Below are 17,067 nucleotides of genomic sequence, written 5' to 3'. Positions count from 1 at the left end.
TTCTTTGGGATACAGAGTCGGACAGGCGGAGAGTGGGTATGCTGGATCCAGAGGTGAAGGCCGTCGTGCTCGTGCTGGCGCTGGCGCTGGCGCTTGCACCGGCGCTGGTGATGGCACTAGCATTTGGGCTTGTGGGCGTCGGTGATCTCGACTTCCTCTTCAGCCGGCTTCCAGAGAACAGTCGAGAAATCGTAAGTGGCGTCTTCCGAGCGAAGCCCGACGCTGGCGACGGCGACGGGGGGTGGCCGCTCTCTGCCGTCGTGACGATCGAAACGAACGACGCCTCGAGCAGCGGCTGGAGGTGGCTAGAGACGCTTGACTCGCGCGAGCTCGTGGGATCTGAGCTTTCGGCAGTGCTAGGGGGGCTAGCGGGACTTGAGGGTGGAATGGCCAACAAGTTGAAAGGGCTTGGCGGGCTCGGCGGGCCTGGCGGCACAGGACTCATGGGCCTCTGCGCGGCGAGGGCTTCGGTCATGGTGTCTGTGTCGTCGAAAGAGGAGAATGAGGTTGATGTTCGTGGCGACGGCGACTCATTAATAGGATAGAGGGGGCGTGGAGGAAGCATGTTGAGAGAGCTTGAGCGAGCCCGCTCGCGCGGTCTTGTTGCGGGCTCGGGCGCGCGTCGGGCGGCGAGTGGCTGTGTTTGTGTTTGTGTCTGTGTCCACGTCCGTGTTGTTTGGTTCTGCGGCCCGCGTGTCGGCTATGTCTGAGCAATAGTGAGAGAAGAGAGTGTGGTGTAGGTCAGTCAAGGAAAGTGGTAGTAAGTTGGAAAGCTTGAAAGTTGAGTGATAACCATCACGACGACGACAATGCCGCAAACTGGTTGCGAAGCATGCGAGGGGTTGGGGGTGCACGTTGCACGTTTGATCAGCACGAGCGTGATCGCGAGCGTGAGCACATGGCGCATGAGCGGGTGCTGTGTCGCTGGTGCACTGGTGCGGGCTGGTGGTGTGTAACGAGGCCGGGGGAGCGAGTGGGTGGGCACCCTGTGCCAGTGGTGCTCGCGCCGTGCTACACGCCCGGTGCTCGTGCTCGTGCTCGCGCTCGCGCTCGTGCTCTTTCAAGCATGTTGATCTCTGGATGGTGCGAGTAGTGAGTGAGGGGTGAGGATCAGTCATATCATTTGTGTGGAGTAGGCGCGAGGTTGAGTGAGGGGGAAGGGGGCATGGACGTGTGTGGGGGGGTGGTGGGGAGAGCAGTTGTGTATCCAAAGCGCCTGGAGCTTAAAGTCCAGAGGAAATCAGACACGGATGGGTGGGAGCCACGTGCTTATGTGGGGGTATCCGGTGTCCATCCTTGACTTGTAAAGTCGCCGGCGGCCATGACTGCGGGTTCGGGCGCCATTATTACCACCCACCCTCGGCGACTACAATGACAGTTTGTTGTGTGGGCCAGCCCTCGGTGCCAAGCATTAGTAAACAAAAGTCAAAACTCGAGCCCTCTGTCGCGCGCGCGCAGTGCCCGCGCCCGCAGCCCCTGCATGTCCAATGTAAGCAAGCTCGCGCGATCATCCCTGGACTGAAGAGACTGCTGACTGTCTGCGCTCTCGCAGCGGACGCGTCCACCCAAACCCCTGCATTGACAGGCGCAGTCACATGCAGGCGGCAAGTCAGCCAGTTTGACTTGGGCTTGGCGGCTGCGACGACTGCTCGCTCCGCAGCCTGGGTGGATTTTTGGCGTCGGTGGGTCGGTCGATGACGAGTGCCGGCGCCTCCCAGCTTGCCACACGACCGACGACAACGACTGCCATGGCCGAGGGTGAGCGGGGGGGGCACAACGCCCTCGCAGTCACTCTCACGGATCACGTACGATGCATATCGCTGCGTCGCTCTCAACTCGACACTCACTCACGAGCCATGCATGGGCACGCCCGCGCCGTCTTGACAACGCTTGACATCACCACAACAACAATCCACATCACACATCCACAATGAGAATGAGGTTATCTCTGGCCTCCTCGGCCTCGGTCATCGCAGCCGCAGCCTTGACAACACTCATCACACTCGCCGCAAACACGCACGCAAGACCACTCGTAAACCTCGACCCAACAGACGCCCAGGCCCCCTTTGAAGCCAGCAGCAACAGCGGCGCCGGCGCATGGTGGGACCACCACTCGGTCGTTGGCGGCGCTGCCGACTCGCTCACCATCTGGGGCCGCCTCACCCGCGATGACAACTATGCCATGCTCGTGCGCGTGCTCGAGGTGAGTCATTGCCCGGGGCTGAGGGCCCGCGAGCCCGCTGACCCGGTCCCAGTTTGAGCAGGACACGATCGCGCTTCTCGACGACCCCGACGCGCAGATTACCTTGTTTGCCCCGAGCAACGATGCACTGCGTGGCGGCGGGGTGAGTCTACCAACCTATAGCCCGCAGCTCACTGACCGCGACACAGCTGAACCCCTCGGCTCCGAGCACGCTGCCCGATCTCGCGGCAGCGCTGTCCGCGCCCGGCGCCCACGTCCACCGCGCGCGGTGGAAGAACCTCGCGCACAACCTGTTGCGGTACCACATCGTGCCATCCCCCGCACCGCTCTCGGCGATTGCACGCAACTCCACACTGCCGACAGCGCTTAAGCCGTTCGATGGGAGCGGTGCGGGCATCGCACGGCGGATCCACGTCGAGCACAGCCTAGTGCCCCTGCGCCCGGCGCTGCGTGTCAACTGGTGGGCCAAGGTCGTGAGCTCGGCGCCCGCCACCAACGGATACCTCCACACGCTCGATCAGGCGCTCGTGCCGCCCAGCTCGGTGTTCGAGGAGATGTTCCTCGTCTCGCGATACCTGAGTACGACGACAACGGCGATCCAGCGAGCCGGCCTCGACCTGGGCTGGGAAGACGGCGAAGGCGAGCCCCTCGTGACGGCGTTTGCGCCATCCAACGACGCGTGGAACGCGCTACCGGCCGACCTGCACTACTTCCTGTTCTCACGCAAAGGGAACAAGGCGCTCAAGAAGCTGCTCAAATACCACACGGCGCCGGGCGTGCTGCTGCTGTCCGAGGTCGTCGCTGGCGCCGAGGCCGAGGGCGAGGTCAAGGCGGACGGGACGTTCAAGCGGGTTGTAGAGCTCGAGAGTGGCTCTGGGGAGCAGTTGCAAGTGACGTTGGAGAAGGCTCGGCTGCTGCCTATTAATGGTGAGTTGAGGAGCACTGCGAGCCGACGCCACGAGCCGCGGAAGGCTAGCTAGCTAGCCTGTCGCTCGCACCGGCTAATGTCCCTCAGGCGCGGTCAAGACCAGCGTCAAGATAAACGGCGTCAAGGCCAGGCTCATCGATGTGCCAGCCACCAACGGCGCATGGCACATGATCGACAAGGTGCTGGTGCCGCCGGCGCGCGGCGCGAGCCCGAGGGGAGGATGGGCAGACTGGCAGTTGTGAGTAGATTGCGAGACCGGCCGAGGTGCCCCAGCCGTTCCCCAACCTTTCTTGATATCAACAAGACATGGGGGACCACTTCCCGGCGCGCCGAAGGTACCAACGGCGCTGCCGGGGTTTACTCGCGACGTGTGCGCGCTGCTGCGTCGCACGCGCTGGATGTCGCACAGCGTGTACCTGCGCACGACATGAACGTCGCACGCGGCGGGCGCCGTCGCACTTCCGCCACGCCTACACGCACGCCTTCGGCATCTGGGGTGCCTTTCCCGGCGTTCAGCACTCCGCTTCCACTCCGCTCCAAACCCAGCTAACCATTGCTACAGGTGGCTCGACGACTGGGCTTCAAGCGCATGACGCGGTGCGCATGACGAGACGCGACGAGACGAGCGAACGAGCGAGCGAGCGAGCAGTGGCGGCGATCAGCGACGCCGGCATACCGGTGCCGTTAATAATTGTATCAAGCTTGAGCAAGCGCAAGCGAGGGTAATACTCGGGATGTATTCTAGTGACCTTGAGGTTGTCGGCCGCGGGCGTGCTTGCAGGTGTTGCAGGTGCGTTGCGCTAAATGGCGGCTGCTGGGCTGAGAGGTGGGCGGCTGCGGCTGGGGGCTTTGATGAGGCGTCTGAGTTGGATCGAGTGGGCCGGCTTGCCGGCTGTCGAAACGCACAACCGCACAACCGGGGCGAGATGTAGCCAAGCTCGCCAGTAAGCTTCCCCGCGACGCAAACTGGGCCATTAGTCGCGCAATTAGTAAATCTTGTGGTGCCTCGCTTGCTCTGACAAAAGGAGATACAGTTACGCTTTGCTTTGGGATCGGCGTCGGCGACACGCGGTGGGCGGTGGGTGTGGGTGGGCGGGCGTCACGTATGGTTGCGAGGCGCGAGCATAGCAGCGAGCAGTGAACAGGAGGGCAATGGCTAAGCGCCAGGTCCAGTATCATCCATTCCGAAGGAAGCGGGTCTTGCTTGCCACGCCACGGTCGTCTCCGACAACCGCGGCACCCCACTTTCACTTCAGCCCACTCGAAAAACCCCCGCGCGCGCGTTGGTTCCAGATGCAAAGGCGGCACACGCGGTATGCAGCAGTCGAGTCAGTCGCCATGGCGATGTCTGAATGGCGAACAGGAGCGCGCCGGCGCCACGGTCACGGTCACGGTGAGTCACTGGGCCGCTGCGGCTGGCTCGAGTCGAACGAACAGAAGCCGGACATGCCGCGTGCCAAGAGGGCCAGAGGGCAGGTCATGTGCGTGGTCGTCGTGCGTGGCCCACCCATCTGTAATTGTATGCCAAATCGCACTACCGTGTCAGATTCCTGGAATGCAGCGGTGTGTGCGTGCGTGCAGCAGGCGAGAGGGTCGAATAAGGCCAGCCCGCCCCAAGACTTTGTTTAGGCTCATAGGTGTACCCTTGAGTGTGCTGTCACGGGCTGGGTGTGGCCTGCACTAATGGCCCCCCGCCCCCGGACACAGGGACGGGGGGTGCACGGTGTTCCCGACACAAATCTAGGCTGAGCCGGCTGAGACTGATGCAGAGTGATCTGCGCCCGCCCGCGCGCCGCGGTAAACATGGCACGACGACACGGCGAGTGCAAATACAGATTTCTATTGAAAGTTATACCACCACCACCGCCGCCGCCCTGTATGCATTGCATTGGTTGCCACGACGCTGCCCGATTTGGCCACGACGCAGCGTGACGCAGCCCACACACGACGCTCACGGCGGCACATTTACATTGCATTGCACACCTGCGCCGCTCTGTGCCCGCAGGCAGCATGGCATGTGCTCTGCAGGCGGCTGGCTGGAGAACTGCAGTTCTCCAGCTTGCAGTGCACGTTCATCGCGTGGTCATTGCCGACTGGGGCGGGTCGACCACCCACCGGCCAGCCTGGCTCGTCGTTGTCTCTCGTAGTAGCTCTCGTCACGCCACTCGACGTGCCGGCTGAGAGCAGAGTGCGCAAGAGTGCACGGCCAGCGCCGACACACAGTTTGCACGTTGCTTGCTTGCCTGCTGCCGCCGCTGCTGCAGTTGAATAGTCGTCGCATTGTGCCGCATCTGCATTGATTGATTGCACCGCGTGCTTCCTTGCTCCCTCGCACCGAAATCCGTCCCATCGCCCAAAGTCTAGCCCATCCCCACGCCCTTCCCCCACTCACGCCGCCAGCCGTTGCCGCCCCCGCGCTCGCCATCCCTCGTCCCCCGCGGCCGGCCGGCTACTCTGTGTGCTGGCTGCTGCCTGGTAACAAAGGCTGCCTACCCTGACGTTACTCTGTGCCGTCCCCTGTCTTCTCCCCCGCGCCGCGCCCCCGCAACCCCGCCCTTCCCCTCGCCTCCCTACCCCCTGAATTTATTCAATCAATCCTTATTACATACACCAAGTTTCCCAGTCTCCCTTGGCCCATAGCACCACCACCCCCGCCGCCCACCCTGCCGCACTTTTCCAGGTGCTTGCTTCAGCCAGCTTGCAAAAAGCCAACACGACGTGTTGACCCACCCACACTGGCTTACACCATCGTCTCTACAAGTCTTCTTTTCTAGCGTCCGTGTTGCGTTCCTTCCTAGTCGCCCAGAGCCGCCCGCCGCCCGCCCCACAAAGACCAGTCGCCGTCGCTGCCGCGCCAGTCGCCAGTCGCCAGCAGTAGTGTCGCCCTGGCCCCCCGCATACGCCACTTTTCACCACCCTTGCGTCGTCTTTGCTACCAAGTCACAACCCCGCACCCATATGACAAACCACGCCCATTAGGCCCCAGCCATTGCCGCCCCCGCAAACTCGTCCTCCTCGCACCCACACCACCACGCATCACTCGTACTGCCACCACACCACACGCATCCACATCTTCCCCCTCCCTCGTCCAACTCGCTCGCTCTCTCTGCATCGCGCACACACACATCCATCCGCATCGTGCATCGACCTTGATCATCTGCTTCTGCCGAAAACGCCAGCCATCCCGCCCGCCCTTGCAGAAAGGCAATCACGCATCGCGCATCGTCATTTGAACGCACGCCCCCGCCCGTGTTGCGCCCAAACCCCAACCACTACACCCCGACACGGGGCACATCTGCCCACCCACCCCTGCCCCTCACTCACCCATACAAAAGTACACCCACCTACCCACCACCTTCCCTCATCGACTACACACTCGCCATCTATAGGCCCCAGCGTACAACGCTCTGTGCGCACATTACCGATTGCACCAAGGTGAGTTTACATCCTAGACGCGCCCGCCCTTCCATGATTGCAGCCAGCCAAGAGATTGAGACGGGCTGGCTGCGATGCTCGAGCACGACGCTGGGATCGCGTTTCAGCCCTCTCTATGAGGCGCGCGCCATTCTTGCTTTTGTCGCTTGCCCCCTCGTCAAACCCACCGCGCACAGAGCGCGCAGCCCATGTGACGCCGGTGGGGGCCCATATCGAATGCGCTCGCTACAGTCGTTGTCGGTTGCGCCTTTGGCGGTGGTGGTGGTGGTGGGCGGTTGCGCGATATGCGCGACTTGGCGGTTCGCTGCTTCTTTTCCTCGCACCTAGCCGGCCATCTTACTCTCCCTACACCTTTCATTGTTCTTTGTGCCTCCTATACTGACGCTGCTGCTCCTCCCTTGCCCTTTGCCCGCATCGCCATCGCCCTCCCAAATCGCCGAATCGTCCCCTCACTACCCGTCACGCATCATTGTGTCCCTCTCGGCCGCGCTTCCTTTGGCGCGCTGTCCCTTTGTCTTTCCCCGACGTCACGACGTCTCTCCTACGACTCCAACAAACGACGACAACGACGACGACTACTCGACTTCCACGAAACAATACCGCATCTCGCGCCTTTTTTCTACGCCCTTGATACCGTTGCCGTGTCTCCTCGCACTCTCGCATCAACTCCATCTAGCCTCTACACATATATTAGCCAAGCTGTCGTCCCAATAACCAACTAGTGTTCAGTCCCCTCTCCCCTCCCCCATCCCCTCCCACCTCCTCGACGTTCCAACAATGGACATGGACATGGACCTTGGGTGGTGCTTGGCCTGCTCTAAGCAGACTGTGAGTAGTGGTTGCAGACCTACGGCGTTCGCTCGCTGACCTCCCTCCTCAGCGCGACCAGAAGCCCTACTGCTCCGAAGCCTGTCGATTGAAGGACACGCAGCCGCCAGAGCCCATCGTCGAGACTCTGCAAATCACCTCTCCCCTACCCCCAAAGCTTCTGTCGCTTCCATCCCCCAACCTCTCGAGACAGTCTTCAGATCGTCGCAGGTCGAGCGACAAGAACAAGGCCACGCCGGTGCTTACGCCCCTCCTCACACCGCTCCACGACGTCGTGCCCCTCCCAGCCGATGAGCACCCTCGTGCCCGCGATCGTCGCGCCTTCTCCTTCCCAGCGTCGTCCGAGAACAACTCGGACTCGGCGCTCCCCTTCGCCCGCAAGGCAAGGGCCGTCAACTCCAACTCGCGCAGCATCGCTCGCTCCGACGCAAAGTTTGCAAAGTCGACCGGCACAAACACGCCTGCGGTCGAGTCTGCATTCCTGTCGACTTCGGACAGCGATAATGACCAGCTTCGGTCGCCCCAGTCGCCCCCCTTCGCTCCCCTGAGCGCGAAGAAGACGACAAAGACCCGTCGCAACAACCCTCGCAGCCCCCTGGCATCGCCCCTCGGACTGCACCCTTCGCCCCCGGTCCCAATGTCGCGTCTTACCTTCACGGAACTCGACCCTGGAGGAAACTCGCGCCCGTCCTCGTCACCTTCGCAGCAGCCCACTGCGCGCCCGTCGCTCGATGGTCGCCGCACCTCGACCTCGCCCGTCACCCGCCTTGCTTCGTCGTCGTCGCGCAGCCGCGAGGACATTATCACCTGGGCACGGGCAGTTGATCACGACGGGACTGTTGGTCGACGAGCTGGTCGCCGCGCCGACCCCCTCGCTCACCTCACTCCTCCCAGTACTGAGCCCCTCGACAGGCCCATGTCGTCGACTCCTACTGCTGCTGGCGCATTCAGCACTCTGGGCAGCATGACCCTTGGCCCTGTCGTCAAGGCGTTCCGCAGCGTTTCCCTCGCCGTGTCTCCCCAGCCCGAGGAGCAGCCGAACACGCCACAGCCTCTCACGCCGCTGCCAGAGACTCCCTCCGCGCTCGGCCTGCAATCCGTCCCAGCCCCCGCCACCCTCTCCATCGTCGACGTGGTCGTCGCCACCCGCCCGACCGAGGCCGACACGTCATTCTTCGCAAACTGCCCGACCCCGACTCTGTCTACCAACTCGCGGCTCTCCGAGGTACAGGACCCCATGTATGGCACCGACTTTGGCGAGACTCTGGAGACTGCCACCGACGACTTTAGCGTCATTTCGTCTCTTGGCCTCGCACCTCTGAGCCCAAGGGCACAGCCTCAGTCGCCACTGTCGCCGCTTCAGGCCCAGCGCCGCAAGTCGTCACTTGCACTGCGTCCAATCCAGTCTACCGCGTCTGCTATTTGGAGCATCTCGAGCTATCTCCGCTCATTCGCACCATTCACTGCACCATTTTCGCTGGCGTCGACGTCTCAGCCAGTCAAAGAGGCCGTCACATCACCGGTCGTTGAGACTGTTCCGCTTGCTCCACCCGCGGCTACGTCACCAGTGCCCACCGCCGGCAGGGCGGAGTCGCCCGAAACCATAACTGTCGACCCTGCACGCGAGCTTGTGCGCAGTGTACCCATGGACATTGTCGTGCCTCCGGGCAGCAAGGCGCAGCTGGCCACTCGTGAGCGCCAGCGCGAGCGTGAGGCCATTGAGTTCTTGGGCCCTCGGAGCCGCTCCCGCACACGAGTCCAGGCTTCAAGGTCGCCATCGGTTGAGCGCGCCGCTGCCAAGAATGCCGCCGAGCTGCCTCGCGTCACGCAAGAGCTGCCGCGTCTCCACCACGACCGCCCCAAGATCCATGGCCGCCAGCCGTCTTATGACGCCGATGCCAGCGAGCCCGAGGAGGAGCGCGGCCGTGGCCGTGGGCGTGGTCGTTCCCGCGCGCCGGTCGAGGCCGTTGTCGTCACTTCTGTCGCCGTCACCGTCGACGTCACTGTCACCGCCTCCGCCACTGAGCCGACCGAGTCGTCATCCGAAGAGCGCCGTGGTCGCCGCCGCGACCGTGTCAACGAGTCTCGCGACCGCAGCTGGTCGCCGACGCGCGGCCGTGAGCGCCCTTCTCGCACGCGCGGCGCGCCGCCGCCTGCCCCTGTCATCCGGGCCTAATCATCATCTCTCATCTTTCACCACCACCACCAACACCGCCACCGCACATGTTCTGGTCATCAAGTTGTAAAGTACACTCAATCGCACCATCTGTAATATCTCGAACACGCATAAAACACAAAAACATCATCATTGGCGAAGAGCAACTGGAAGAAGTCATTTCGGCCGCAAGCGCCACACCACAAGCATGCATGTCTGGATAAGCCAGGCGTTGTTAGCATACATTATTTGTTTAGGGCATATGGATGGACTCTAAGCAAGGACGAAGGGGGGCGAGCAGGCGAGCGAGCGAGCGAGCGAGCGAGCGAGCACGCACGAGCAGGAGGGGAGCGAAAGAGTTGTGGGGGTGGGCAGAGACGCCTAACACTCTAGAAGGTCTAACGGCTAACGCATGTGCCGTTTGCAAGGAGCCAGGAGCCAGCCGCCCACCACGGCGCACCACCGCTGCACACCAGTGCATTGTTGCATTCGCGTGACCACTATCCGGGGATTACTTGGCCGACCAGTCTCGGCGGTGCCGATACCCCAGTAACTAGGGTTACACTCCACCCGTGGCGGTTGTTCTCACAGCCGCCCGCCCGCCCGCCCGCCCGCCCGCCGACCAGTCACACCGTCCGTCCCACGGTACGACGGACAACGGCGCGGAACGGTGCACGGTGCATGACATCAGGCGAGCGGCGCTGCCGACGTCGAGAAAGGTGGAGCCGGAGGAGGCCAGGGGGGGCGGAGCGAGCGGCTGCTGGGTGGGTGGGCTTGGGCGGCGGGTACCTAGCCAGCTGGCATGACACTGCTCGTCTTATCAGAGTTGTGCCGCAAGGGGGAGAGAGGAGGAGAGCGGACATTGGCGATTTTCCGTTACTTGCTCCAGGCGAATGACTTTTGTTACGCCGAGAGGCTGGCTGCTCCCTCGATCGCTCCACCACATCGTCGTAATCATACCGCCCATCAAAACCCAACCAACCAACCACAAGCAGCACCATGTCCGCTCGACCTCCGGCTCCACCACCACCACCACCAGCAGCCCAAGCGCAAGCGCAGCCAATGACACCGCAAAGCCCCCAGTCCCCGTCCCCGCGTATCGTGTCCCCGGCGACGCGCGCCAGCCTCCCGCCCAAGCCCGCGGCCGTGGCGTCTTCCCTCGTCGCCGCCGCCGGACGCGCGACGGACGAGGTGTTCGTGCCCTGTGCTGGGCTGCTCGCTGTGTTGGGGGATCCGGCGTGGGCTAGGGCGGGGGGTAAGCGCAAGCGCGCGGGCGAGGGCGGGGAGGAAGGTGCCGGTGGTGGTGGTGGCGACGACGAGTCGGAGGAAGGCGAGGAAGGCGACGACGCCGACGCCGACGACCACGACCACGACGACACGGCCGAGCACCTCGACCTCGTCTCGGCCCCGCGCGTGGCAATGACGCGCCCGACCGCCAACCTCCCCCTCGCCCCGCATTACACCAGCGGCGCGCTCCTCCCGGCCCCGATCCCATCAAAGCGCGCGAAACGGCGGCGCGGAACCCGCGCGGGCCTGCTCCCCGCCGAGCGGCTCCCGCCGATGCCTCTCCCTCCGCTCCCGCCCATCCTCGACGCCGAGCTCGAGGCCCGCGTGTTCACCCACTCGTCGTGGATCGACGGGACGCGCGGCGCGCGCGCGAGCTTCGAGGAGGAGCAGGATGCCGCGCACTACGAGAAGCTCGAGCACGTCGGCGACGCGGTGCTCGGCATGGTCGTCACGGCGTGGCTGCACGAGCTCAAGCCCGGCTTTCCGTGCGGCACGGCGACCAAGCTCAAATCCCACCTCGTGTCCAACACGACGCTCTCACACCTGTCCGGGCTATACGGCTTCCCGCAGCGCATGCGCGCCGACGCGCGCCTCGCGCCTGTGCTCCGCGCGCAGACGGACGTCCGCGCAGCGCTCTTCGAAGCGTACGTCGCCGCCGTGCTCTTCTCGTACCCGCCGCACGCGCGCAACACCGGGCTGGCGGTCCTCTCCGGGTGGCTGAGGGAGATGTACGACCCGCTCTTCGACTTCTTCTACGCGCACATGCGGCGCGAGCATGCGGTGCACGTCGCGGCTGTCGCTGCCGTCGACGGACTCGTGCATGCCGCCTCGGACCCGGCAGAGCTGGAGCGCATCGACGCCATGAGCGAGGGCATGGCGCTTCTTGTCGGCACGTATGCGCGCTCCCGTGACCGTGTGGCCAGCTACGAGGTCGTGCGCTCTGAGACCAATGTCGGCGCCCTGTGGTCCGTCAAGTGCCTCATTGACGGCGTCGAGATGGGCGAGGCGACGCGTGCCGTCAAGAACCGCGCGCGGAACGCCGCGGCGTGGGAGGCGGCCGTGCGGCTCGGGCTTACGGTGGGTTCGGGGGTTGGGCTGGCTGACGTGCTTTTAGGCCGACACGACGTTCTAGGCGCCGCGCCGGCGTGTACACACGGCGATCGACAACGCACGGCGCAGTCAACAGATCGACAGCCGACACTACAACGCCTGCCCACACACCGACCCGAGACGCAAGACGCACCCGACACACGACCAGACACACACAAACGACCCGAGCCGACACCCGATCACTCTGATCGCCACACCCACTGACTGATGACCAGACTCACTTCTCACTTCTAACGCCGCCGCAAGCCGCTCGCACCGCCTCTGCAGCCGCCAACGTTTTCCCTGTACACCGATAGACCACCACGTCGCTCTTCGTGCCACGCACGTTCACTCGAGCCGCTTCGCGGCTCTCGCGAACTCTCGCCCGCCCGCTGTCGTAAACTGTATACATGACATGCAATGAATTATAACGCCTCGCCTCGCCGCGCCGCGCCTACCCAAGCCGGTTCATCTGCCGCTTCGCGCGGGCCATCTTGCCGCCGACCCGTGTGACCTCTGCGTCGATATGCTCGAGCATCTCATTCTGCTGGTCGATCTCGGTGGCAATCTCCTCGCCCATTTTCCGCTGGCGCTGCAGCAGGCCAGAGAGCACGCCGAGCTGCTGGTCCTGGTTGGCCATCTTTGCCTGCTGGAGCTGGACGACGCCGCGGTCGTCGAGCGGGCGCGTCTCGGCCGTCTCTTGTGCGGCTGCTCGTCTTCCAAACACGCGCCCTGCTGGCGCCGCCGCGGCCGCGCTCGAGCCAGGCCCGGCAGCTTCCACCGGCGGCGTGGGGACGCGTGCTGGCCTGAAGCCGGCCTCGGCCATACGCCCGACGTTGGCGACCTCGGCGCGCAGCGCAGCCACCATGTCGGCGCGGCGCGCGCGCTCGCCGTCCCCGAGCCCGCTGAGCGCCTGCAGCGCGACGTCGAGCGCCTCGGTACGTGACGACGCCTCGCGCAGCGCCTTGCGCGCGTCGCCGGACGCGGCGCGCCCGCCCGCCCCGTCACCCATGCGCGCTAGTGCGTCACGCTTCAGTAGTGCCGCGCGCGCGGTGCGCAGGAGCGACGCGACGGCCCCCTCTTCTGTCAACCACGACGCGGCGGAAAAGCTGTCGGGCACCTTGCTGCTCTGGGCTGGAACAGCGAGAAAATCCGCAAACCCGAAGGCTTGCCGCCACCGCGGGTCCTTGGTCGTCAGGATCGTGCGCAGGTAGATCTCGAGGTGGACGCGGCGTTGGCGAATCTTCTGGGGAGTGGGGGGTTAGCGAGTGGTGGTGGACGGGAGTCGTCGGCCGGCACCGGCACTGCTCCTCGCTCTGTTCCGCGCTAGACTCACCTCCTCGTCGTTCATCGTCCGCGCGAACCAGTGCTTTGGGGGTAGTGGGGCGGGCGTCTCCTTGCCCGTCGAGCTGCGGAGCTCGGCGTCGAGCGCGGCAAAGTCATTGTACCGCCGGTTCACCGACCATGTGCGCGTTGGTGTTGACACTGCGGTGGTTGTGTCAGTCGCTGAAGTACGCTCTGGTGGGGAAGGCGGGCTGCAGGATGGCGAGCGACGACCCTATGCAGTCGTCTGCATCGCATGGCCCCATCGCCCTCTGGCCGGGCGAGTAAAGTAACCCCACCCCACTTCCGCGCAGGTGCGCGTTACGCACTCGCCGCCCACAAACACCCGCGCGGCGCCGCAGACACAAAACCCTCGCCACCCACCTTGGACCGTGTAGGCAATGTGCCGCGCGGGCTTGTGCACCGTCAGCGCGTCGGTGATGGCTATTTGCTGGATATCTGCTGCCATTGTCGTGGGTGTGTGTGGGTGAGAGAAAGACAACCAAGGGTGCTAATATAGTTTGGTGTGTGCTGCAATGACGTGCAATCGTCCGTCGAGGTGGTGCAAGTTGACCTTTCGACTTGGTTGCCCGTGAAGGCGCCGCCCCGAACGCCTCTGGCGCTATTGTCAAGTCACGCTCGCTGACGCGCGTGACTATTACGGGCTACCGAGTCGTAGTGGTGGGTCTTGAAACGCAACTTGTTGGTAGTGGGGTATGCGACGACGACGACGACGAGCGAGGTGTGGTAGTACATGCACCCCAAAGAGACAGCGACCCGCGTCCTAGTCGAGGCGGGGTGCACCACAAGGTGACACCTCTCCGGCCCATGAGTGAACCGCCCCAGCCAGCCAGCCAGCCAGCCAGGCCTCGATCAGGCTTAGCGCAGGATCGCGTAATGCGTTACGCAGGGTCTATCGCGTGGACGACGCGTGGCATATTATCACGTGACTCTCACTCGATTGCGTCACGGCAACGCGTCAGCAAGCTCACCGACGGCGATCAGCGCCCAGCAGCATGCAGCGACTCGTCAACAAATATCACCAGCACCATCCTTCTCAACTCTCCCATCTCACCCCTCCCCCTTACCCCGATGTCAGCAGTCAAACTATACGTCTACGACCTCAGCAGGGGCATGGCCAAGTCCATGTCCCTCGGGCTGACGGGCAAGCAGATCGACGGCATCTGGTGGGTTGGAAAGCAAGCGCACGATCTGATCTGACTAACGACTAAAGGCACACCTCGGTCGTCGTGTTTCGGTCGCGAGGTGTTCTACGGGCGCGGTATCATGGAGGCGGCGCCGGGCACCACGCACCACGGGCAGCCGCTCCAGGTTATTGACGTCGGCGAGACACGCAAGTCGGCTAGGCTACCGTTCCGAGTCCACAGCCGTACTCACACACCGCCCCAGACATCGACGCCGACACGTTCCAGGAGTACCTCTTCTCCCTGTCCGAGCTGTACACCGCCTCGGCGTACCACCTCACCGACTTCAACTGCAACAACTTCACCGCGGACGTCGTCGGCTTCCTCACTGGCGCCGAGATCCCCTCGTGGATCTCGGGCCTGCCGTCCGAGTTCCTCGCGACGCCATTCGGCCAGGCGCTCAGGCCGACCATTGACGCAATGTTCCGTCAGTCGAACGAGGCCGAGCGGAGTGCGTTCGGCGGTTCGCCCGCGGCGGCTGCGACTCCCGCACCCCGCGCTGCACCTCCTGCCGCAGCGCCGCAGCCCACACCGCAGGATCTCGCGTCCGCGCTGCTGTCGGCGGTCGCGCAGCAGGCCGCTGGTGGTGGTGGCACGACGTCGGCACCGCCCAAGCCCAACCCGACGATTGCGGCGCTGACGCTCGTGACCTCGCGTGCCAACTTTGCGTCGATTCTCAAGGACAACACGGCCGTCGTGGCAAACTTTACCAACACGGCTGGGTGCCCGCCGTGCCGCGCGATCAAGCCCGCGTACGAGACGATCGCGGAGAACAACACTGCAGTGTACGGGCACAAGGGCACGCGGTTTGTCGAGGTCGAGCTCGACCGCGGCGACGGACAGAGCTTGGCCCAGCAGTACGGCGTCACTGCCACCCCCACGTTCATCTTCTTCAAGGACGGCAAGCAGGTCGACGTCATGCGCGGCGCGGACAAGCGCGGGCTCGAGGCCCGTGTCGAGTCGTTCCTAGACGACTGCTTCCCCCAGCACCCGCACAAGCGGCTGTACCTCGCCGTGACCTCCAAGCTGTCCACCGAGCCGATTCTCGCAACGGCGACACCAGCGTACCCTGCCCTCCTTGGCAAGATTGAGAGCTTTGGCGTTGGCGGTGCCGACCTCGAGACTCTCAAGAAGGCCGCCGCATTCCTCCAGGCTCCTGCGTCGTTGAACGATGCGCAGCTTGGTGACCTGCTGACGCAGTGGACGAACACGACCCGCACGCTTCTCAGAAAGCTCAAGCCAGAACAGACGTTCCCCCTCATCGACCTGTGGCGCATCGCGCTGCTCAACGCACGGGTGGCTGCTATCCTCACCGTGAGGTTATCGCCCATGGCACCCGGCGCCGAGCCCGTCAATGCCATCCTCGCACTGGCCGCCTCGCAGCTCAAGGAGCGTGGCGGCAGCACACCACGGCCGCTGGTCCTCACCGCCCTCCGGCTGAGCACCAACCTCCTCGGTCCGCTCCCACTCGCCAACCTGGTGCTCGCGCCGGGCGGTGCGACGCTCCAGGCCGACCTGCTTACGCTCCTTGTCGACTCGCTCCTCCACCCCGAGGTGAGCGTGCGCAAGGCGGCTGCCGACGTCGCGGTCAACGCGGCCGCATGGCGCCACCGCCTCGCTAAGGAGCGCGCTGCGGCCGAGGGAGTCTCGGGTGAAGACGACGACGGCATCGAGGCAGAGTGGGAGGTCGAGGGAGTGAGCGCTCTGCTCGAGGCCATTGGACGGGAAGAGGACGCCGATGTTGGTGAGTACTGCTGTTTCCCTACCCCAAGCACAGCTAACACGTCCCAGGACACCGCCTCCTTGTCGCAACTGCGCTGCTGCTCTACCTTGCGCCATCGTTTAACGACTCCCTCAAGCCGCTCCTCGAGGTGCTGAATGCCAGCGAGACGCTCGAGGCGGCAGGCAAGCGGTGGGGCAAGAAGGACGTGCGCAAGCTGGCAGACGAGGTGGCGACGAAGCTGTGCTAGGCGAACCTGTACGAAAGCGACAAGCGACGGGGAGACTGTGCGACTGAAGGCAAGCGTCACGTCGCTTCCAGAATTCCAGTTGAGGTTCCGACGGTTGTTGTTGGGTTGGATGTCGACATCTGACTGCGACCGCTCCACACCAAGGCACTCTTCGAACCGGAGCATTTACCCTTGCACGAGGCATTACGAACTGTAACATAGAGTGGAGCTGTAGACCCCAGATCTATCACATACCGACTAGACTCGTTCCAGCTGACAAAGAGACGAGGTGTGAAGGCGAAGGGGTGTCATTACTCGGGGTTGCGCTCATTTCCGATATCGAATGCCTAAAAACCACTGACAGGTGACCGTGTTGCAACGGGCACCGTACCACTGACCTGCCGCGCGCGCAGCTGTCAAGGCAAGGATAGCATAACGCACAACCGCCGTCACACCTACCTTGGGCTCTGCTCGCTATGCAGCCCTGCGCTCCAGAACACCATGACGTCTAGAGGTCTCGACATCGAGACGTCTCTGGCAGAAGGGTTATGTTTATCCAAGCCCCCCTCCAAGATTTCGGGCCGACTGCCTGACATTAGTCGACGCGACGCGTCGATCCGCCATCACACTTGGCGTCGTTATCTTGCATCGGGGACCTGTTGTGT

General features: G+C 63.8%; 5 protein-coding genes across 5 annotated transcripts; 4 read left to right on the top strand and 1 right to left on the bottom strand.

The window, feature by feature from the left end:
* Positions 1–1,835: 1,835 nt before the first annotated feature.
* On the top strand, positions 1,836–3,885 carry TGFBI (Transforming growth factor-beta-induced protein ig-h3). Its single transcript, XM_062773611.1, has 5 exons — positions 1,836–2,203; positions 2,256–2,345; positions 2,392–3,130; positions 3,219–3,369; positions 3,694–3,885. Exons 1-5 carry the CDS (start codon positions 1,931–1,933, stop codon positions 3,722–3,724), a joined length of 1,284 nt encoding a protein of 427 aa, XP_062629595.1. The 5' UTR covers positions 1,836–1,930; the 3' UTR covers positions 3,725–3,885.
* Positions 3,886–7,301: 3,416 nt separating this feature from the next.
* LOC62_05G007086 (uncharacterized protein) lies at positions 7,302–9,570 on the top strand (the record flags this gene model as incomplete). The annotated part of the gene is made up of 2 exons (XM_062773610.1): positions 7,302–7,394; positions 7,447–9,570. The coding sequence occupies exons 1-2, from the start codon at positions 7,344–7,346 to the stop codon at positions 9,568–9,570; spliced, it is 2,175 nt and encodes a 724-aa protein (XP_062629594.1). The 5' UTR covers positions 7,302–7,343.
* A 1,041-nt stretch (positions 9,571–10,611) lies between these two features.
* Positions 10,612–11,968, top strand: RNT1 (Ribonuclease 3; the record flags this gene model as incomplete). The annotated part of the gene is made up of 2 exons (XM_062773609.1): positions 10,612–11,925; positions 11,951–11,968. 2 exons carry the CDS (start codon positions 10,612–10,614, stop codon positions 11,966–11,968), a joined length of 1,332 nt encoding a protein of 443 aa, XP_062629593.1.
* Positions 11,969–12,333: 365 nt separating this feature from the next.
* Positions 12,334–14,033, bottom strand: SPCC594.06c (Vacuolar morphogenesis protein 7). Its single transcript, XM_062773608.1, has 3 exons — positions 13,633–14,033; positions 13,262–13,410; positions 12,334–13,171 (listed from the first exon to the last, which is right to left on the bottom strand). Exons 1-3 carry the CDS (start codon positions 13,715–13,717, stop codon positions 12,380–12,382), a joined length of 1,026 nt encoding a protein of 341 aa, XP_062629592.1. The 5' UTR covers positions 13,718–14,033; the 3' UTR covers positions 12,334–12,379.
* Positions 14,034–14,301: 268 nt separating this feature from the next.
* desi1 (Desumoylating isopeptidase 1) lies at positions 14,302–16,631 on the top strand. Its single transcript, XM_062773607.1, is given in 5 exon segments — positions 14,302–14,435; positions 14,483–14,498; positions 14,515–14,638; positions 14,659–16,197; positions 16,245–16,631. 5 exon segments carry the CDS (start codon positions 14,341–14,343, stop codon positions 16,421–16,423), a joined length of 1,953 nt encoding a protein of 650 aa, XP_062629591.1. The 5' UTR covers positions 14,302–14,340; the 3' UTR covers positions 16,424–16,631.
* The last annotated feature ends 436 nt before the right edge of the window (positions 16,632–17,067 follow it).

This window comes from Vanrija pseudolonga, chromosome 5 (genome assembly GCF_020906515.1).
Source record: "Vanrija pseudolonga chromosome 5, complete sequence".
Taxonomy (NCBI): Eukaryota; Fungi; Basidiomycota; class Tremellomycetes; order Trichosporonales; family Trichosporonaceae; genus Vanrija; species Vanrija pseudolonga.
This window is presented reverse-complemented; position numbering and strand designations above follow the sequence as displayed.